This window comes from Amblyomma mixtum, chromosome 3 (assembly GCF_055824585.1).
Source record: "Amblyomma mixtum isolate Tamu chromosome 3, ASM5582458v1, whole genome shotgun sequence".
Taxonomy (NCBI): Eukaryota; Metazoa; Arthropoda; class Arachnida; order Ixodida; family Ixodidae; genus Amblyomma; species Amblyomma mixtum.
Window position 1 is genome coordinate 66,806,606 of NC_143014.1, and position 22,951 is coordinate 66,829,556.

Below are 22,951 nucleotides of genomic sequence, written 5' to 3' on the forward strand. Positions count from 1 at the left end.
TGTGTGCAAGGCGTACGTTAATCAGGTATACGTCCATGCTAATACGGCTCCGCTATGCTCAAACACTCGAAGTTAAATACAATACACAACAGCAGCGCAATACACGACGCTTGCAGTGGACAACTGAATGCTGTATTATTCATAAAAACTTTAAAGCCGGTGTAGGTGCTAGGTAAGGCCACGACAATGCTGGCATTTCATTTATGTATACATGAATAAATAAATTAAGATATAAAAAAGTAACAGTGGAACCAGGACAAAGTTGGTACTTCCGGCCTTGCATTCCTGCGATGTAATGTGTGCCGGCTTCTACAATCGCTTAGCGCTCGTTTGAGCGAAAGTACAGGGTCGTCCAAAAGTTCCCAGGCCACAGGGTCTGCATTAGAGCGCTATAGTTGGACAGCTCCGACACCCCTGGAGCCAAAAATCTCTGTAGAGGATAGTAGAAGTACTATTCTCACCTCTGAGAACTTTGATGTCTTTGATGCTGTCGTAAGTGGCAGTATACGCCGCTTGAAAGCAGACCCTGTGGCCTGGGAACTTTTGACGGACCCTGTACGTTGTTGGAACCCAATTTTAGAAATTCTAATTTGTATTACATTGATCCATTAGTTAATTCCATCGTTCCTACCTCTGGGCTATTATCCGCCGTATGCGACTAAAGCCGCCTTCGGTGCCCTTTTACGTCCAACTGACCGCACATGCAGTACATAGCTTGCGTAAGTGCGGCTATGCCGACGAGAGCGCACGTCACCTACTATTCCAGTACCCAGACCACGACCCTGTTGAAAGCCGAGTGGCGAGTTATTCAACCGCCGTTAAAAGGCGACTGTTCCAGGTTTGAAAATTCCGCGATATTCAAGGATTAAAATCTGTAGAGAAAGCATGACAAGCTTTTTTGCGGTAGCATTTAAAATGTGGCGAAATCTATTATTAAATTTCGGGCTTGTACTCAAAGTACAGAGAAGCTCGGTGTGACGTCAAAGACGGTAAGATTTCGAACTTCCGCTGCCGTCAACCAGGACCCGCCGTGCGTCGTGGGATGCTGCCATACAATGCGCGGTGGGCCTTGCCCTCGATGTCGCTGGCTTTCCTCCTTCAAAGCAAGCGCTTATTTGTTCGAAACGTACCGGTACCGTGGATGACGTCATCATGCGCCCCACACTTTGCTCTGTGCGCTGCGGAGAAGCTTGAAGGCCATCGCGATTTTAATCGACGATTTCGTCACTACTTTAAACGCTAGCCCATAAAGGACTTCACATGCTTCAACTGCAAGTTGTTCACATACCGCCCCTTTAAGCTCGTCGAATTCTAAGCCTGTGCAGTTGCCCTTTAATGAAAGCCTTCTGCGCTTCATCGTCGATAACGTGCCTGACATCCGAAGTTCTCCGAACTTCGCGTAGATCGAGTCGAACCGTGTTCACGACTGTGTAGCCCGTGCCAAAGATATACAGGTCACCGAATTCGTTTCTAGTCCGTTCAGTACGGCTCCTTTAGCACTGCGAGCCGTCGAGGGTGAGGGGGGCTCTCGAACTCACCTCTCCGTACATTGGGAGCGCTCGCTACAAGAGCTTAACAATACGTCGCTTAACAGCGAACCCGGTGCCCTGCTCATTTTTTTTTTTTTTTACTAGAGGTGCGCGTCTACCCAGGCATTTAAAGATAAAAATGGACCCGGTGAGATCAAAGGCCATCGCAGCGGTAGACGTACGGGTGACGGTGCTACCGGTATCGAACTAATTAACTGTGTTAAGGCGGAGGCTTGGGCAAGTTGTTACATCATATGTAAGTAAAACAGCGCTAGACACGCGACGAAGGAAGAACAACACAACACAAGGCGCTTCGTCCCGTGTCTAGCGCTGTTTTACTTACATCGAACTAATGTCGATGATACCTGCATCGCTGTCACCTTTCCGGCCTAAAGGGAAGTGGAAGCCTTTTTTTTACGTGTGTGATGCGAATTTTCCTCATCAAAGCGGGGCAGAATTTACCACTTAATCTTTCGTGCCTCTTCCCGTTTGCTAGCCGCCGTTACAGTCTATTTAGCAGCATGATTTATATTTTGTTTCTTTATTCATTTTCTCCTACAGCACACTCCTTCTAACTAATGAACGACTCAAGCCAGCCACTTTCCAGCGTTCACCGGGGCTCAGGCGTCTTTTTCTGCTACTTTACTGTTACTAACGCCTTTAGAAGCGAAAGGCCTTTGCATTTTTTGGTCTTCGCTCCTCGGTACGTTATCTGAATCCTTTTTACTATTCTGTATTATTGTAACGTTCTCGCACCAATTACCTGTTGTTTTCTAAATGAAAAAGCCGTTGCTTTTTCTAGAAGGCTGCGCTGTTTAAATTAAGTTTCTGGCCAGGTTTTCCATGTAAAAAACGCGTGCGGGGAAAAATAATTACAACTGAAAATGTTCCACTTGCGTCCGGCCAACCAGCGATATTCCATGCAACGCTACGACCTGTGTGCGTTCATGTTCTTCAACGATAGCTCTAAATAAAGGTTTAGACAGCTCGCAAGGAATCATAGGTGAAGATGACGCACACCTCTGCCGCATACCCAGCAGTTCTGGACAAAAGCATTTTTCAATGGGAAAAATTTATGAACGCAATTTTTTCACATATTTTAAGATATCACTGTAACAATCAATATAACCGCAGATCTATCAGGCTAGCATTTTTTGCTATTAACATTTTTTCTATCTTCAAAAACGTTCTCCATTGGTTTTCTATGGTAGCCTTAAGTTCTCGATGCGAGCGATAGAAAAACTTTACAAGGAAGATTTTTGCTACGCATTGGAAGCATGGACAATTACCTTCAATATTTTCGTAAGAGTAGGTTGCAATATTCCAATGTTCAATTTTTTTTTCCCAACAATGCTGGACATGCTCCCACATTGACACCTCTTTCAGGGTTTTTCAAGACGCAGTTTTCAAACATGCCCCTGTCAGTGAATTTTTATTCAACGGGCAGAAACTGCTTTAGGGTGCTAGATAGATATTTTTTTGTGTGGTTTAGGTCTTAATGTTAGTCCTAAGCATATGATATAGCAGCTTGGTTTTTGTCAGCAGTCGCTGAATAGTTGTTGGCCTTGCTCCAAAGTTTACAGACAGTAACAACTTTGCGCAAATCGTGCCTCCGTTCTCAGCTTCCTGTGAGAGCTTGACGTCCTCTCAAATTTATGTCCGCGACAGCGGACATAAAGCAGATCAATATACGCAAGCTCACGCAACGTAAATGGAGAGTTGTCTGCGTGAACGTGCAGAACGGCGGTCTCTTTTAGCGGCACTCAGCCTTTGAGGTGCTTGGTGCACTCTCTTATGACCTGTTTCGAGATCAAAATAAAGTGGCTAATGATCAAACGTCTCATTAACATTTTAACCTGGCGCCTGGGCCGCGATTAACCCAGCGCTTTCCAGAAACAACTAAAATATGCATTTACATCGCACGATGCAACCCAGACACCGCTCACAGCTCGCATAGTTATTACATCTGCTGTTTCTCAAACTGTGGAGCTCACGCGAAAAAAAAAGTTTTTTTCAAGTGTGCACGTGTAGTCGCATTCCTTTTCTTTGTCACGTGTTATCACTATTGACGGGGTAGCAAACATCCCCATGTTCTTATAGTTTTTGTGACAGATGTGTGCCCGAAATATATTGTTACTATCTTTGAATACATAGAGCACGGCATAGCGCAGATATCTAACGTTAACCTCTGACTAGCCTCTTCGCTAGTTTATTTATTTATTTATTTATTTATTTATTTACCCTAAAGACCCAGAAGAGGGCATTACATAGGGGGGGAATGATTAAAAGAAAGCACACATAACAAATCAACTCATAACAAATGATGGTAAATATACAGAAGGCAGAGTTTTGGTAACATTTGGTTAAGTGCAGTATAACACATTGAAACCGCAAAATTCAACACGTTCAAACATACTGTCCATACTGTGCCGTTGTAATCTTTCTTCTCCTTTCATGTCTTGCGATTTCCTCAAGCCCTGGTTTAGAGTGGCATTCTATAGAAATTGACTGATTTTAGGTGACCTTGTGCTGAGTGAAATAAATTTCTCCACTCCAATGTATAGTTTGGGGTATGGTTCTCTACTAGCGACTTTCCCATGCATTTTTTTCCCCGTGTTCCGCAACATTTTATATGTTCCGGTGTCTCTGATATTTGAGCTGCTTCTCCGAAACGTTATGCCAGTGTATTTCGGGCGACATGTCATCTTTCGATTGGTACAGTCAGATGCGAATTCCATTAGATCAGAGTGCAAAGTTTGGAGTAGCAAGGCAACTTAAGCGCTGTTGTCCAGGGAGCCTGACAGCCTTACGTCACTTTTTTTTTTCGCCTTTCTTTCTGGACCTTCCAATCATGTTTCTAATGTTAGTTTCTCTTTTTGCTGCTGTTTGCTTTTTTTTAAAATCTATTTGTTTGCCTTGCTGGAGGGCAGGTGGGTCAACACCTCTACAAATATTTGCGGCTCAGAATGAACTCCTCTCAACTGCTCTTCAGAAAAAAAAAAAAAGTAATGCCTTTGCGGCTATCCTTACGCGCAAGAGCTCGGCGTACTCGAGAAACGAGCGAAATGCTTAGCAGCGACACAAAACGCGAATGGGTTTCTTGTGATCCCAGGGAGCCTTAAGCGCCGAAATGGAGCTCCCACGTCGAGCATCGTTCGTCGGAACGATTCTTCCCTTTTGCAGTTATTTTGCATCATACAAACCAGCTTACTTCCACACTGCCACATTCAGAGATCATTGGTGGAGATTCCGCTCTCTGGCGCAGTGACTTTCACCGCGTGACCCGCGCGTTATTTCGCAAAAGCGTCGCCTGAATTCTTTCCTGACGCTTTTTTCGTCCTCCAGCCCCGTTGCACCAGAGACATCATGTTTATTACCCTTTTTCCATTTGTACACCTGAGCAAGTGCATAACGGCCGTCTCTGCAGCAAAGATTGTGTGCTTTCATACTACCGCGAAGGTGTACTACAATAATTGTTTGTTCATGCTAGAAGCCATAGTCATGTAGATTTATCTCTTCGTGACGCGAGGGGCGACCAGATATATCTGGAAGGATTATAGCCGCTCGCAGCTGCTTCTATGCTTTTCACTGTCGTAGGTGCTTTACGCGCCGTATTCGAAATTTCTTCACCTTTCAATCGAGTGCGGCTAAGAGCGGTAGCGATTCTGTCCTTCGACTAATGCTGAACACACCTGCTGCTACCACCCCTGCCGAGCTGTGTCTGTTTGGGGGCACAGGTTAGCCCAATAAATAATTTTGTTCGAAAGCCCTCAGCTGTCTGCTTGCCGGCCAGACTGTCGTCGCCCCCACGCGACAATATTCACCATTTTGCTTCTTGACGTAGAAGGGCCTGGCATTCACCGCATTTCTGCGAATAGAAGAGCATTAGCAAACGAGGGGTGTCGGAACAATGACCTGGAATTAACTAGAGGGTGCTTCACTTAACTTAAGCGAAGGCTTTTAAAAAAATTGGAACACCGCAGATGGGTGAAAACTCCGACATATCGCTTGCTGCCGCATGGCCCAAGTGACAGTATTTTTATATTCCGCCTAATTAGTTGATTAGCGAAGGTTAATTATGCTAATTCCGTAATATTTATTTTAGACCTAAGCACATTTGTTAAGTTCTAGAGGAGGTTAAGAAACAACTTATCCGCATTTTTTTTTTTTTGGTTTCAAAGTACGTCTTGCGTGGTCCTTTTTACCAACAGTTCATGAAAGGCCGCGAAATAAGAGGAGAAAAAAAAACACGTCACTGCGCTCATGCGCTATACCGTAGTGCAGCGCTCTCTATTGTGTTTCGAACAAACGAAGAGTGCGGGCTGACTGCATAGAAATGAGCGGCTGGCACTCATTTCGACTGGCTGCAATATGATACAACAAAAAAGATATTCATGGCAGCCAGCCAAATGTCGTATAACAAAAGGTGGCCAGAAATGGCTAGCTTGCTTCTAAAATAGAAAACACCGTTTAGTCACGTTTAACGCACGAATTCTCGCTGCATGTCTTGTAAATGTGACGGTAAACTATGTCAAACTATGTCAATATTGCGAAAGAATACAGTCTGCCGTGAGTACGCCTTCATGCCGCTGCAAGCGGTGGAATGCTCGCGGCAGACAGCCCATCCCACTGTCCCTTCCCGTTTGCTGGCCCGAGTCACATTAGAGAAGCTTCTTCTAACCTGCAATGAATCGCCGACGCAACAGACCGAAAGCTTTCCTAACCCACAGGCCGAGAAGCAACAGTAACGCAGCAAGTGTTTCGCGCCGCCCTCTCGGCGCGGTCTTTAGTTCCGCTCCACCGGATGAGCGCCTCACTCACCGTAATTGAGCGGAACGTGGTCGCGGTGGTATCGCGGCGACGGTGGCGGCAGCCCTTCGTCCTCGGGCGGTACTGGGGGCAAAGGCCGGCTCGCCATGAAGCGCTTGATGCTGCCAAACTTGTCAGTCCAGGAGAACTCCTTCTTTGGCAACGCCGGATGCCTCTGCATGAAACAAAAGAGCTCACCATAACGCAGCAAGGTCTATTCATCATCATCATCATCATCATAGTCGTCGACATCAACATAAGTCCGCGTCCTAGGGGAAGACCTCTCCAACTGATCTCCAACAGCCGCGCCCAACTGATGTCTGAAAATTTCCCAACCCCATACCTTCAAGTGATCCAGTGCTACCATATAGGCTACGCTTCCCTTCCACTGGTGCCCACAGTAACAATCTAATTAATCACCTTCTACTTGCTCTGTGCATTACATGTACAGCCAAATTCCATTCCTTCCTCATAACCTCAGCCAGGATATCGTTTTATTCCGATGCACATCAAGCAGTTATCTGTGAAAGTTAGCGGTACAACCATGCATGCTCGAGCGACATGTAGTTGAGTTACGAAGCTGCTAGACGCTGAAGAAGTGAATTGTTCATTCCTTGTACTGGTTCAGTTGTGTCGCGAAAAATCAACGACAAAGTCGAAGCCGAGAATAGGATCCTGATCAAAATGCTTTCGCGTGTTTGAGTGATTACAGCTCAGCACTACGCGCATCGCCCAACGACGACACTGCCAGCGGTGAATTTATTTATTTATTTATTTATTTCAAGATACCCCTAAAGGCCCTCTTCACGAGGGTATTACATAGGGGGTGGTAAAAATTAGAATATGAATATATAGAAGGAACATCTAACATGAGTAACAGAGCAAAAAAAAGAAACAAGAAAAGAGCAATAACTGGTAGTCAGCAAGTATCAAAATGTGGCGGAACAACAAAACGCAAAACGAACAAAATGAAAAAAAAAATAAAGGTAAAAACAACGTAATAAACAGAACGAAAAAACTAAACTCAAACACATTACGGTTGAAGTCTCCACTTGACTTGAAGACTTGAAGTCCACACGACTGTCACTGAATTCGATCCTCACCTCACGTTGATGCAGTTCGGTCTCATGTCTTAGGTATTTTGAAATAATCTTACAGTTATTCGCTTTTCGCACTGCCGGGACGGAAATAGACTAGACACATCAACTATATCACATTCTGCTCGCTGCGGAACGCCTTTAACCGAATTTAACACTTAAAGCTATTCCACTCTCTAAGCTACTGGTTCCTTCATATACCCATGATTTACCTTTAGTAGAGAGAGAGAGAGAGAGAGAAACATTTTATTTTCTTTCAACTGAAAGTCGAAGACAAGGCAAAAGGCATGGAGCCTGACAAGGCCTCGTCTCCCGTCTGAAATTAGCAGTGGGCAGCTTCAATAAATATACAGGTTTTCCTCCTGTTGAAACGGTACACATAATGACAGAAGAAAAATAGAATACATATAAACACAGAATGATGGCTATAGAATAAACAAACTTCCGCGGTGAAGCAACACAAAAAACTTAGGTTTCGCGACAACACATTTTAGTGAAGACATGAATTAGCATTCGTGATGGATGACACTGACAGAAAACCGGGGAAAATTTACAAAAACCAAAGGTTTGCATATGCCTTACGGGTACCTATATGTAAAAATTATCTTCAGTGATCTGTAAAAATTCTTTATATGTTGATTTGAATGACTTAAATGCTAGCGTAAAATCAATGTAGCGTCCATGGCGGTTAAGTATCTTTATTACTTGATAATCAATATCCTGTTTACCATAATTAGTTCTAATTCTTTTAGTTGTATGTGTATGAGTTCGGAAGCTGTAGTGTGGCGACCTACCTGAAAGTGTAGTGTAAAGCTTTGTGGATTAATTGCATCAGTTTAGAGTAATATACTTTATTGGCCGGTAACATATCGTGTCTTAAGAATAGTGGTTGGGTTGGTAAGTCACTTATTCTGCCTTTATAATTTTCAAAGAGGCGTAGAACGCGTTTTTGCAGCACGAGCAACCTATCATAATTTCCTTTCGTCGTAGTGCCCCACACTAATATTGCATAGAGTAGACGTGAGTAAAATAAAGTGTAGTATAGAGTTTTTTTCAGCCAAAGAGGGATAAGTGGAGCTATACGACTCATACAGCCCACAGCGCGAGAGAGATCTGTTAATAGGTGATTGATATGTGGGGTCCAAGATAAATCCTCACTAAACCAGACACCTAAAAATTTCTGTGTTGGTACCTGTTCAATGCGTTCTAGTCTGAAATTAAGAGTAATGCTTTCTTTAGTAGGTTTGTTAACGGGCTTGAAAAGTATAAACTTCGTTTTATGCGTATTCAGTTGCAGGCAGTTGTCCTGTAGCCAAGTAGACAGCTGAGAGAGATAAAGATTAGCCGCTTTTTCTACATCCTTTGTACATTTACCTGTGAAAAATAAACTAGTGTCGTCAGCAAAGAGAGTTATGTCAGGCGTATACTTAACTTCCGTAATATCATTTATATATAACAAGAAAAGTGTGGGACCTAATATGGAACCTTGGGGTACCCCTAGTTTTATTTCTAGGTTTTGAGAGCGCTCTCCTTTCAAGTTTATGAACTGGTATCTTAATGATAAATAGCTTTTAATGAGGTCTGAAGCAACGCCTCTAATTCCACATACATGAAGCCTCTAATTACACATACATACCGCAGCGCAGCCACAGACAGACATTCGAGTCCTACGGCTGAGTTCACTTCGCTTCTGCTTTGTTTTTTAAATTTGGTTTTCAATAGCAGAGCGCCTTCCTCTAAGCGTTTAATACCTAAAAGTGTCCTACTGATGACCACGCGATTCTAAGTACACGCGTGCTGCCGTCCAGGAGGCTTGCAAATCGTGCATACGTATTTCATGCTGCGTTCTTACGCCCTTATATAGGCAAACCATAACTAATAAATCTTGAACGGAAACGAGCTTTACACAAGAGCGGTTGCTTTCCGGCTGTCCCTGGGGCGTACGCCCCAGCCCTGCTCGCTTACTACGAAGGCGCAAGCAGCAGGCGGCAACACATTCATACGAAACATACATTCATGCCTCATATTGAGGTGTGGTTCTAGCTACGCGGAATCGTGTGCCACGATTTGAGCGAAACAGGAAGGCGCAAGGCTCTTCAGATGGCTGTGCCATGTACTGTACTCGTCTTTTACAAGCTTGCACCGCAGTCAAAAAAATGGGTGAGTGAGTGAGTGAGTGAGTGAGTGAGTGAGTGAGTGAGTGAGTGAGTGAGTGAGTGAGTGAGTGAGTGAGTGAGTGAGTGAGTGAGTGAGTGAGTGAGTGAGTGAGTGAGTGAGTGAGTGAGTGAGTGAGTGAGTGAGTGAGTGAGTGAGTGAGTGAGTGAGTGAGTGAGTGAGTGAGTGAGTGAGTGAGTGAGTGAGTGAGTGAGTGAGTGAGTGCAAGTAAGCCAGTGAGTGAGTGAGTGAGTGAGTGCAAGTAAGCCAGTGAGTGAGTGAGTGAGTGCAAGCGAGCCAGTGAGTGAGTGAGTGCAAGTAAGCCAGTGAGTGAGTGAGTGAGTGAGTGAGTGAGTGAGTGAGTGAGTGAGTGAGTGAGTGAGTGAGTGAGTGAGTGAGTGAGTGAGTGAGTGAGTGAGTGAGTGAGTGAGTGAGTGAGTGAGTGAGTGAGTGAGTGAGTGAGTGAGTGAGCCAGTGAGTGAGTGAGTGCAAGTAAGCCAGTGAGTGAGTGAGTGAGTGAGTGAGTGAGTGAGTGAGTGAGTGAGTGAGTGAGTGAGTGAGTGCAAGTGAGCCAGTGAGTGAGTGAGTGCAAGTAAGCCAGTGAGTGAGTGAGTGAGTGAGTGAGTGAGTGAGTGAGTGAGTGAGTGAGTGAGTGAGTGCAAGTAAGCCAGTGAGTGAGTGAGTGAGTGAGTGAGTGAGTGAGTGAGTGAGTGAGTGAGTGAGTGAGTGAGTGAGTGAGTGAGTGAGTGAGTGAGTGAGTGAGTGAGTGAGTGAGTGAGTGAGTGAGTGAGTGAGTGAGTGAGTGAGTGAGTGAGTGAGTGAGTGAGTGAGTGAGTGCAAGTGAGCCAGTGAGGTGTGTAAGTGAGTGAGTTAGCGAGTTGAAGTACTTGATTGATCGCCCGCGAATGGGCAGGTGTAGGCCAATGACTACCTGGAGGCGCAGTTGGGGCTGACGGCTTAACAGGCGGCTCACCTCGAGGTCGTCAGTCGGATGAGTGGCAGCGGGACCACGGCTGAAGGCGCTGAAGAGCGACTTCTTCTTCCTGGGAGGCGGCACCGGCATGTGCGAAGGGTCGCCCTCGACGCGCTGCTGCGGCGGCTTGACTGCGGCCGGCCGTCCGCTGGCCACGCTGTCCACGGCGCGCCGCAGGTGGCTCTTGCGCCGCGGGTGCCGGTGGTACATGTCGTCGCACGACAGGCAGAACACCTGCCGGTTGCACTTGTCGCAGCGCACCGAGGGCCGTGTGCACCCGCACAGGTCGCAGTGCGAGCCATCCCGAGCACTGGGGCCGGCCGCGCCGACGCCATTGGGCGCTGCGTCGCGACACCGAGGCAGAAGGTCAGGCACCATTACATGAGGACGCGCAGAGCCAGACTTACGATTTTAGATGTGGCCACTTCAAGAGACAGACTTATTTAGAGGGGCTGATACAGTATTGCTCCAGCGCTCCATCGAAGCTTTGAAAATTTTCGAAGCCGAGGGCTGGAGGACCATCTAGATTTTTCAAATGTATCCTTAATACTACACACGCAACACGCATTTTCTCGATCGAGTGCGCATCATGAAAATTTCTATAAAAAAAGCCATGGGTAGGGAAGGAAGGCGCCTATGGGAAATTATTTTGTGTTTTTGTGCGCAGGAACGCCCGAGACAAGAGCTGTGCAAAATTGGTCGCAGTGAGTGGCGTAGCGCCACAATAACATTCAACCAGCCATATCATCCCTTCTGCGCCTCCCAACGCAGGCACCCCGAGTGGTTCACCCAGACAGAGGCTACCCACTGCGAGCCCCGCCTGCCATGCGTCAATCACGGGTAGCTAATTGGGTCCGCCGCTGCGGACAGGCGGCTTCTCGGAAACCTAATTACCCTACCCTCTGCAATCGGGAGAAATCGCGGAAGGAGAAAAAGAAACCGAGGTAATTGGTCCCAGATGTCAGGCCGCGACTTCAGCCGGTGCTCCAGGTCAGGCAGCCTTGGGAGTCATTTCGAAAGGCCGCCCACACTCCCTGTCCGGCGACGGAGCCCGGCGGCTGACCCCTTGTCTCGCCCTTTCAGCGAGCTTATATAGCTGCAGCCGACGCAGGCTTTGGTGCTGTGTTTACAGTCCGTTGAAGTGCATTCCGAATGTCTTCTTCCCGTATTTTGGGGCGTCCTGACCATGTCAGCAAAAACATAAGAAGTGCCGACAGCTCACCTTTTGTTGCATTCCGCACTCGTCGCCTCAACATTGTTTTAATATAAGAGGTCTCATCTGTCAGAGCATGTGCTGTGCCATCACGCCACGTAGTACGACGCGCAATAAAAGCGCAAAGCCGGTGTAATTACTCCCAGTTTTAAAATGAGACGTATGTGTGAAACGTGTGGCGTTTATGTATTGAAAAGTGTGAAAAAAATGCTCATTGCGCGATCACTGAGTGATCGTTTGTGGATCACTGCAACGAGAGAACGACGCCTCGCAAACTTGACGTCAATCGTTAATGACAAAAGGAAGAGCGAAAGCCATTCTCGAAAGCGCACTACAGATATGACTATAAACAGTAACCGAACATGACATCAAATGACAGCTGAACACAACTGCAACAGACTTATAAAGCGTATAACACAATGTCAAAGATGGCTTATAACAGGTTTCGATATATTTCACCCTGCGTTTCTCATAAAGGGAACGTGAATGCACCCGAGGTAAAAGGGTTTTGAAACCACATTACATTGTCGGCACCAGACAGCATGGTAGCCCTTTATCAAACTTAGTTTTAAACGCACTGCTCTCAGGGGCACACTTGAGAACCTTCTTGCGCAAACATTGTTTTCAAGCCCCGCATTGAGAACAAAACGCAAGTCCACCGTTTGCTCCTCTTCAGGTGTATCTAACTGCAACTATTGCAGGCAAGATTTGAACAGACGCTATTTCAGAAGTTATTTCTATTTTCTTTTTTCGCATGCGAACCTGCTTATCGTACAGCTGAAAGAAAAAAACCAGGACCAGAAAAAAGGTACAAAAACAGTTTATCCCCACTCTTCCGAGTAGCTAGATATACGGCACCCCAAAATCAACAAAGCGCAAAGTGGCTGTTTGGCTTTCCAATTTTCCTACCCACGTTACTTCTTCCAGATATCAGCTGATTCAAGACATGCGTCTTTTTTTTTTTATCCCGTGCGCAAAAGCAACCGCTGAATTCATTTGCATAGTCTTCCGCCTTGTGGCTTCAATGGAACGCCGTGAGCAAGAACAGCAAGCACAATCAGCACGATGCAAGGAACCAGTACTGTCAGCTTAAAGTACACCGGATTTCTGGTCTCTTCACGCGTCCTTAGGAATCCAAACAATAGGTGCATCTCTCTGCAAAAAGACAGACCTGAACGAAGCATTCCAATCAGCTTAGTAGAGGAATTTTTGCACCCAAGTATGTTACGCCACAAGAAAAGTGTTTATGAGCAAGATGCACTGAACCAATATTGGGAGCGTGAAGCTTGTCGTTTTCCTGGTACACCCTGGACAAAGCGCTCGCATCGCTATTCAGATTTCCTTTCATGTGCGTGTATTGTGCCCGAAGAAAATTGTTTAAGAATAATAGTGATTTTCAATAAACAGCTGACTGTCATCGTGAATAATATTCTTAAACAGTACAGCAGACGCTCCCTTACCGACAGTATACTTATTGGCAGAATTCAGCGCTGAGAGCAGTATGAAACGCGCTAAAAGCGAAAGAGCTGCCGTCTCCTTTCAGACACTCAAACATGAATATCCCTGCACAGTACTAAGACAAAAAAAAAAAAGAATCCTCAGTCGGCTTCTTTCTGATTCTGAGGTCTTTTCTATCAGAATGCTCTTGTCCGCGCTCGTGATGGATGACGCCGCAGACTAGCGACGGCTTGTTACCTGTGTCTGCGTTTCCCAACTACTATCAATGTCACTGCACCTTTTACAGGCGACTTATTTTTCCTTCGTGCTTCACAGAACATGGAGGCAGCAAGCTTGGACACCGGAGCGCACAGAGGCTGGTGCGTGGTCGGATGCGGGATTGCAACACCAGTGCGCGTTAGAGGAGGCGAGCTCTGGTTACCGCCAATATTGCGAGTGCCTCTGCCTTCTTTACTGACCGACGGGGCTGTCTTGCGCGCTGGACTGAAAACGAATACGGCAACGGGTTACGAAGGGTTGCTGCAGATGGTTTCGGCGAGAAATATGTTCTGCATGAAAATAAACGTTTCCAGCTTTGCGGCACGTGCACGATCTCTCGAAGCACTTTGGCCCTTTGGAACAAGCGCTGGCCGATACAACCGAGCTATACGTACTCTTTTGATTTTTCTTCTGAAAATCACTTTGTACTTTAAAAATCAATGCTCCTGGAAAGTAAACGCCAGATGTTTCGTTCGCTGGAAAATGGTGTTTAAGCATGGAATACGACCTATAATACCACAGTTTGTAACTTAATAAGGGCAGCGCAGTGAGCTACGAAAAAATAAGAGGGGGGGGGGGGGGGGGGGGGTGATAATATCAGAGAAAGCATTAGTAATACCTGCCTTTCAAACCATGCAGTTGAAAACCAAGTCAACAAATAAATTCTCGCATAACGTGGTGTCACTTAACCTCAAACATGGATGCTGCAGTGCTCAGTGGTTATGGCGCTCGGCTGCTGACCCGAAAGAGGTGGGTTCGATCCCGGCCGCGGCGGTCGAATTTCGATGGAGGTGAAATTCCAGAGGCCCGTGTACTGTGCGATGTCAGTGCACGTTGAAGAACCCCGTGTGGTCGAAATATCCGCAGCCCTTCAATACGGCGTCCCTCATAGCCTGAGTCGCTTTGGGACGTTAAACCCCAATAAACCATAAACCAAACTTAACCTGAAGCTTGTGACGAGTTCAAAACAAACGTCAGCAGTTTACGTAAAAAAAACACCGTATGAGAAAAGTTGTGAACAAGTACAGATCACACAAAAAAATACAAGCGCACAGGTTTTTCGTGAGTTCACGAAGTCAAAGCTTTAAAAACAATTTTTGTGGCGTCTCGGTGAAAGTTAACCATTCCTTTTTCCTGTCCTCTGACAATATTTCATTGCAACCCATGGTGTTAAAAAGTGGTGCAAGAGCACATTTAATGGTGTATATGCTACCAAATCCAACAACTAACTCGTGATGTGTTATTCTGCTTTCAAGAAGTAGACGCGCATGAAGCAGTTTTTAAGAAATGAACGCCACTTTTCGCGGACTTGGTAATTTCGACTGTATTAAAGTTTGAGATTCATTTGCAATTAGATACATGTTACATGGGTAATAAACAGTACAGAAGGGAAAATCAGGGGCTTGTTTGACATACATATGAAAGTGGCCAAACGCCGCCGAAAATAAGAAGCATAGGAAAATATTCCTTTTTTTTTCAATTTGTGGTGCTTATCAGTGGAAAAATAATACTTGGATTAATCTGTCGCTTAAAGGCAATTAATTATTAAAGCAGAAGAAAAAGCAACCATACCGCCGGTGAGATCCGAGCCCACGGCCTCCGGTTCTCGGGTCCGGGCCATGGTTCTGGCAGTCTTGATGCCATAGGTACCATAAGTGGGTTTTCGCACAGCTTCCGCCCTCACCGTTCGATGACGTTCCACGTCACACTCGCGGTAATACAGGACGCACTACGCCCGCCGCTATAGATGAGGGCGGCGCTGGTAAACACTGTCAAGAATTCGGAGGTCATGGGTGCAGATCCCATCGGCGGCATGGTTGTTTTTTTATGTGCTTTATAATTGATTGTCTTTAAGCGACAGACTAATCACAGTATTATTTTCCCATTGATCGACACCACAAATTAAAAAAAATAGGAACATTCCCCTATGCACCTTGGCTTCGGTGGCTGTTTGCTTCCTTCATAAACAGCACAGAAGAAGGTCCTGAAGTCAGACTGTCAGGGGGATCTCCTGTTACAAAGCAGGCAAATTAAATTCATATGTTAGGCAGTATTGTAAAAATTATAGATAAAGAGCGAAAAATAGCACAGGTTTACATACAAAGCGAAGAGTAATTATAATTACCCACCCCGCCGCGGTGGCTCAGTGGCTATGGTGCTCGGCTGCTGACCCGAAAGACGCGGGTTCGATCCCGGCCGCGGCGGCTGAATTTCGATGAAGGCGAAATTCTAGAGGCCCGTGTGCTGTGCGATGTCAGTGCACGTTAAAGACCCCAGGTGGTCGAAATTCCCGGAGCCCTTCACTACGGCGTCCCTCATAGCCTAAGTTGCTTCGGGACGTTAAACCCCAATAAACCAAACCAAACCAAGCCAGTAATTATATAAATTCACGTGTAAAAGCACATCGGCGCGTTACAGTTACAAAGCAAACAACTTCATCAAGAAAGTAATGAGAAAATTAAATAATAGAAAAGGCAAAACCTCAACGAAGTACATTAGTCACAATGCGTAGTAATTATGTCCATGCCAAAAATGAATAAACACTACAGCAAACAGTAGTAGCAATTAAAGAAAGGAAAAATACAGAAAACTAACTACTATTAACTGTAATGAGTGAACAGCAAATAATTTTTCGAACAGTGCTGAAAAGAGGGTTGGGTGTGATGTAATCTGATGATAGTAGGCAGTGAACTCCATGATTAGATGGCGCAGAAATAAACTGTCTGTTTTCCGTAATTAGTGTTGATTTTCGGTAGGAGCAAGTTGTTATGTTCAAAAAACTTGAGCTATTTCATCGCACTGAATCAGACCATTCAGATTAATGCCATTGCTACGACCGTGAAAAATAAGCATAGCTAACTTGCGGTTAAGTTGTGGTGACAATGGCAGAATGCAAAGATTACAATACAAATGCGGAACGGAAACTCTAGGGTGACTGAATGCAATAAGACGCACGGCTTAATTCTGAAGATGATGGAGACAGTATAGATGTGTGAATTATGTGTTACCCCAAGATGATAAACAATATGTAAGGAGACTGCATAAAATAATAGTGCTATGAGCGGATAATTTCTGGCCGAGATAATGGTGAGTTTTAATTAGTACGCGTATTCCAAAAGATATTTTAGTCGCAAGAGACTTAGCAAGCAGATAAAACTTCGAATACTTGTCAAGGACAACACCAAGAAAGATAACGGAATTTGATGGGTAAATGATACAAGTACCTAAGCAAAGATGAGGCATAGGCGCAAGTTCTCCATTCGGAGAGTGAAATATCATGAAAGTTGTTTTGCTAGGATTGATTTCTAACAGGTTATCACGGCACAAGATGACAACATTTTTTAAATGGGTATTCAACTGATTCATCAGATTACAAATGTTGTTTTCAGTGAAGATGTTGTAGTGTCGTCGGCTTAGGGGTGAGTTTGAATTCGTAAGGTATTGAGGCAAATCATCATTATATTAGAAAAGGTAGAGGGTCCGAAATTTAGCACTGCGGAAGGCCCTGATTTATTATTCGGTTGAAAGTGTGTTAGTGAATTGAACTAGTTGAAAGAAGCAATTGCGCAGTATAGTAAGGGCTGGGTCGCACACGTCTAGTGCATTAAGTTTCGAGAAAAAGATACTATGATTAATCGTGACGAAAGCCTTCGTTAAATCAGCAAAAGCATCGTCCACAAAAAGTCATTCGTCAAGCACAAACTTGATAAAGTCAGTGAATCCTATTAATGCTAGTTAGTTGAATAGTTAGGTCAAAAGCCAAAGTGACGAGATGTTAGTAATCTCAATTTTAGCAGGTAGGGGATTGAACGAGTGACAATTAGTTTTTCTATTGGCTTGCTAAAAATGGACAATATAGTTATTGGACGACAGTTACCAATCATTCCTCTGTCACCTTTTTTGAAGACAGAAACAACTCTTCCCTGCTGAAGTTGATAAGGAAAATAACCGGTCTTCAACATAATGTTTAGAATATGTACTAGAACATGAGAGATATCGCGAAAAATTAGTTTCATTTTAGCAGGAGGCATGTTAACTAATCCAGCTCCAGCGTTTTTGTTCTTATTCCTTTAGTACCTGAGGAACTTCTGCCTGTGATGTCGGATGAAGAAATAACGAATAAGGATAACAATAAGGTGTAGATGAACGCTAAGTGCTGGCTGACGTGTGCTAAGAAAAACTGCTATTAAAAGCGTTTGCTATTTTGAAAGGGCATGAATGATTAGAAGTGCTGTCATTAAGAGTGGCCGGAACGGGATCAGGGTTAGCTTGATTGAGGAAATTTTTGACTAATTGCTAGTTTTTAGATGCATTATTCTCATTACTAAGTATTTGTGTTCGCTAGTATTTTCGTTTTGCATACTTGATGATGATGAATTTTTATGGCATAAGGGCATCTATGGCCAAAGAGCGCCATGGAACAACGTGTTTTCATCTACTCAAGGTGGGGTCGAAGACCCATTTCCCAAGCAAATCACCCTAAAGAAGCCGAGTACCAGGCAGGGGAAAGCTTGTACCCACTGTATAATCGGTGGGTACCCAGGGAATCGAACCCCGCACCTCCGGCATACGGGGCGGATGCTCAAACGACTGGGCCACCGCTGCGGTCGTTTGGCATACTTGAGTATAGCAGACATTGTTTTCAGAGTAAGCTTTCAAGCACTTAATAGGATCTATGTGGAAGGATTGTTCTTTAACTTTTTTTCTTAAGTTAGTTTTCTTACGGATGAAGCGCAAAAACCCGTCCGTTTGTATTCAAGGGATTTCTAGGGACAGCATACCTTTTCTGAGTGGACAAAAGTATGGCGCATTCATTAAGAGAGTTAGTTATTAGTTCGTAGAAGTTATCATAAGCTCTCTCAGCACACTGGTCATTCAGAATGTCACACCAGTCAGTGTGTGCGATTATGAGGGCAAGCTTATTGTCGTCGAATAACTCTCTAACAAAATGTGATCCACAATGGATAGCACTGTTAAGCAACACAAAAACGCCGATTTCAGCGTACTTAACTGAAGATGCGATAAAGTGTAAGAAGAGAAACATAGTGCACAGGGTTAAGGATAAGTAGAGGTTAATCATAACTTTGCGAGCGATCGTGGTTTCCGCAGCACTGGAAACGTTGACTGAAAATACGAGTAAAAGTGACATCAGGCAAGTGGGATGCAACAAGAACTATATGAATGCATGAAGCGGGGCAAAAACAGCACCTGGAAAAAAAAACAAAAAAAGGCAATGTATACCTAAATGTCAGAACAGAGATTGCGATGTTGCTTTCAATAATCCTGTTCCCGGAGAGTCCACGCGCTTACTTCGCATGGCTGCCAGTATTGTCCGCTTATTTTTCCTGCACAATTCGATTAGTTCTGAGCAGTGTATTACCGATTCATATTTTTTTCAGCACAGAGCTGTAATACAATCATCCAAAATGAACTTCTGCTGCGAGCCTCGGCACACTGTTATGATGCAAACCCCAGCCCAGCCATCCACCCTCAAGCCTATATAGCGGCGATGTCGCGGAGACAGTAGCGCTGAACGTGTGTTCCCCACCCTTCATCTTCACCGCAAGAAAAGGGCAGGGTAGGAGGGTGGCGATTAGAGTGAATGAGGCTACGGGTGGAAGGGACCCTCCGGTGAGTAAGGCCGACCCCTCAAGGCAGCGTTGGGATTTTCTGGGTCTTTTGAATGCATTTTTTTTTTTGCCTGTCCACCTAATCGATCGGGACGGCAAACAACGTTTGGCGCTCTCCGTGTGACAGGAGTGCCGTACGTCCGTATGTGCGAGTTGGCTTTTCTTTTTTTTTTTTTTTTTAGGTGTGCAGGTCTTTCGGTTGCCCGAGCTATTTGAGTGCTGCCGGGAATGGGTTGGCCCTTCCGCAAGACGCATGCATGAGTTCAGCTTTGCACCTGGGGATTCATTTTGTTTCTCCTCCATTTACTCCGCTTCCTTCCGAATCGAATTGATGTTTGTTTTGCTTGTTCTCTTCCCCCTTTCGCTTGAATGTCTCTTTTTTTTTAAGCAAGAAAAGCCAGCCGCAAATTTTTTGGCGGCAAATGTTTCAACGCGGTAAGAGCAAGGAAGGCAGAAAATGTTTGCCCGCAAGTAGCTCCTGTACGCTAAAGGGCTGAAATCTGATCTGCTTCTTTACATCGTATTTTCTGGGTACTTTGACATAACACCCGGGAGTTTCTTTTGGTGCTACCTGCATGCTCTTATGAGGCCTTCAGACGCGAAAGCTTTTCAACCTATAACATGCGTTCACAGTCTGCAAGTGCGGCAAGAACTACGACAAATATAGATCCCCGACACTTATACTGGCCAGAGTGTCGCCGTTATTATAGAAATGCCCGAATGATCTCTTAGGAGTGAAGCAGCTAAATTGATGCCACCATGTAGCGACGATGGCTAATAGCTGAACCGTTTATTAGACACATTATCGCTATTGCACAGCCTTGTCGTCGTAGCGCTAATCTTTTATGTTGGATCACAAGCTGCCTGCTGGCTTCATAAACGCCTGACGATAACCACAATTGATAAACGTCTGGGAAGCGCGGCACCCGTGTGTCAGTCACAATCACATCTATCATAATGATCACAGAACGAGTTTTATTTTTGTAATAAAATAAATCATTGGCATTTATGACCTCGAAGGAAAAGTTTTGCCTTGATTCGCAAACATTTTAAAGGCTAGGCAGACACGACCACCGACACAGCCTTTGTCGCCTGGTCATTAAGTAAAGCTTTTATTCCTCTACTGGATGCTCCAGGGGGCAGACGCTGCAAAGTCGGCGCGAGATGCACATTATAACCTGCCGCAAATGTAGGTAAAAAAGTATGCAAGCTGCACAAGTCACGATGCAAACTAGCTTTCTCTGTCAATAATCCTCGCAAATTAATGACACTTTCCAAACTTAGCTTGAGGGAGAGGGCTTTTTCAGCTAGTTTCGTTCCCGCAAAATATCCTTTCTCTGAGAAGTGACTTTTTTCTACAAGGCTTCAGTCAGACCTCGAACCTTTTGTGCTTTACACAAAAAAGGTGCTTCCATTTCTTTGGTTCAACACTCCCAAAAAATTAAGGGTTCCTGTCGTTCTCTCCTCGTTTGCCATCGCTGATACTTCGTGCACTTAAATAAAAAGGTAGCCCAATAAAGCAGCCCAACCGTTCAGTCTTTTCTTCTGGTAGAGTGTTTTTTCTTGTAATCACATTCCTTCATACATCCGCTCCTCCATCTTCATAAGAATGGCCCTGACTAGGAGTACAAAGTTCGGAGCATTGGGTTAGCAAGGCCTTCAACCATAAAAGAAATAAAAAAAAAACAATACATGACGTTTATTACAGAGCTCGCAGAAGGAGAAGGTTGCAAGTATTTTCACCGCGCTGTAATACAAGTTTTCAGAAAGGTTAGGAGGCTGACAGGTTTGGCACACATAAAAGAGAAAACAGTTCGGCACTCATGAACGAACGAAACAAACATTCGCCAAGAAAGCGCGTACGGATCAAATTACTGTCTGCCCAGTCAACGTCCTTGTGCTCTTGGTGCCCCCCGTGGCGCTCTTCATCTTCCTTCCTTTACTTTTTTTTTTCTTTTCTTCCTCCCTTTCTTCCTTTCTTTTCCTCTTTCCTTCCTTTTCTGGTGCTCAAGGTCTCTCAATTTGCACGGCTGCTTTGACATCACATATAAGTGCCGCCAGGCATTCTTTCTCAGTCCCTTGAGTCTTCTTTCTTTTGCTGCTCATTAAGAAGTCTTCGACCTCTTTTCCTTTTGCTCCGCATCTTTGTTGCCGTCACTGCGGTACCCTGGCGGCTATCGCGGGCTTCCGCTTCTTCGTAGCGGGCCCCGTATGCGTTGCCAGGCATCATCCTTAACACGCGTCGCAGAGTCGTCAACCGCCACCTTCCGGGGCCAGACGTGCCAACTATTCGCCGTCGGGTGGACGACCTTTCCCAGAGCAGCGTATTAGACGACCTTCCCCTGAGCAGCGTATAAGCGCCTTCTTCATTCCTCCTTTCGGCCGCTATACAGCCCACCGACGCATTAACTGTTTGAGCCTTTTTCTCCGCTGCCGAGTCTCGACAAGACGGTATACGGACAGAACCTTGTCTGGTCGCTACGGAGCAGCAGCGGCTGTCACCGCGAGCAGCAGCCGAGTTCCTTGACATTGGCCATCACGCCGGCGGCTGCTATAAATACGTCGCTTCAGCTCGGCCTGGCGGCTGTCGACGACGGTGTCTGCCAATCAGCGCCAGCTTCGCACCCCAGAGGCGCGTATCGACGGCTTTTCGACGGCCCTCTGTCTTATATGCTGGGGTAACAAATCTCGCAGTACGCTCCGCCACCGCATCATTAAGGTCGCCTAAACTGCGAGGCTGACTTTCTTCACCAACCTCAACGGGCGCGAAGGTAATGGCAGAACCTCACCAAAGAAAAAAAGAAAGAAAAAAAAGGAAGCGGAAAGGAGATTGCTTCTCGCACGCGTAACTATGCCTTGCGGTCGCGAGTTACCCAAGAGCTACTGTTTTACATCCGTGTGGTTGCCTTGTACAGAACACGCTCAACAGCAGCGTGGAAGTTGCGGATTGCCTAGAGTTTCTTCGAAGCAAAGACGTAACGCCAGGTACTTAGTTTGTTTTTCTTGTAAACAAGAGGGCTGGAGGTGTTAGTGCCTGCTCCGCTGACGGCTCCAAACCATGGCAGAGGGCGAATTAATGACACACTGTAAATGCAGCTGCAGGAAGAGAAAAAAATAAAAGGAGAAATTTGTCGAAAGAAAAATGACCTGCCGAGCTGCGAGAAAGTCGGATGATTTAATCAGCTTGTCGCCGAGACTGCAGCCACCATTCAACCTGCAGCTGGCGCGCCATTCGGCTGAGGAGGCAGAGGCTAGAGAACAAGCGACGCATTAGAGGTGCGCTTCGAATCTCGAGGTGTGCAGAAGCAAAAATAATAGCAAATGCGACAGGCTGTGCAACCAAATCAGCGCCCTAATCACATGCCGCCTGTGCGCACTGGCAGGAAGCGTCCCGTTCTTCTTGAGAAATGTGGCAACCGGAACATCCATTAAGTATCTGCCTCCGCATGTCGAACTACCCATCATGTGTGATTTTGTTTTTCCAGCGTAAATGTGTCTAATATTTGAGGCATTATGTAAACTCTGACGATGCAGATAACGTTGCATGATTATGTATATACTAGGCAGGAAAAGGCGTTTCAGAGCGCTTGTCACTGCGCAGTCGGCTGCAAAAGCTTACAGCGCTAGTAAGGCTCGGAAAAAGTAAATACACTCTGAAGTGAAGACATGTAGCGCAGAACTGAGAAATACAGTCCTCTCTTGGAACTTCATGGCGAATTCCCCCCCCCCCCCCCCCCCCCCCCCGCCTCCGTTCTCTAGAAAAATTTTGCTTTTTGCGGCTCCTATATTTCCTGAACTTTTTCTGCGTACTAGGCCAGAAAGACGACGCT

At 45.4% G+C, this 22,951-nt stretch overlaps 1 protein-coding gene across 4 annotated transcripts in view; it reads right to left on the reverse strand.

The window, feature by feature from the left end:
• LOC149350491 (uncharacterized) overlaps nucleotides 1–22,951 on the reverse strand; it is a 133,068-nt gene that overhangs the window by 67,104 nt on the left and 43,013 nt on the right. For all 4 annotated transcript variants that reach the window (XM_089579519.1, XM_089579517.1, XM_089579518.1 and 1 more), the window contains exons 3-4: nucleotides 10,563–10,903; nucleotides 6,351–6,513 (exon numbers count right to left, since the gene is read on the reverse strand). In XM_089579519.1, coding sequence (XP_089435645.1) covers nucleotides 6,351–6,513; nucleotides 10,563–10,903 — 504 coding nt within the window. The remainder of the gene's footprint in view (nucleotides 1–6,350; nucleotides 6,514–10,562; nucleotides 10,904–22,951) is intronic.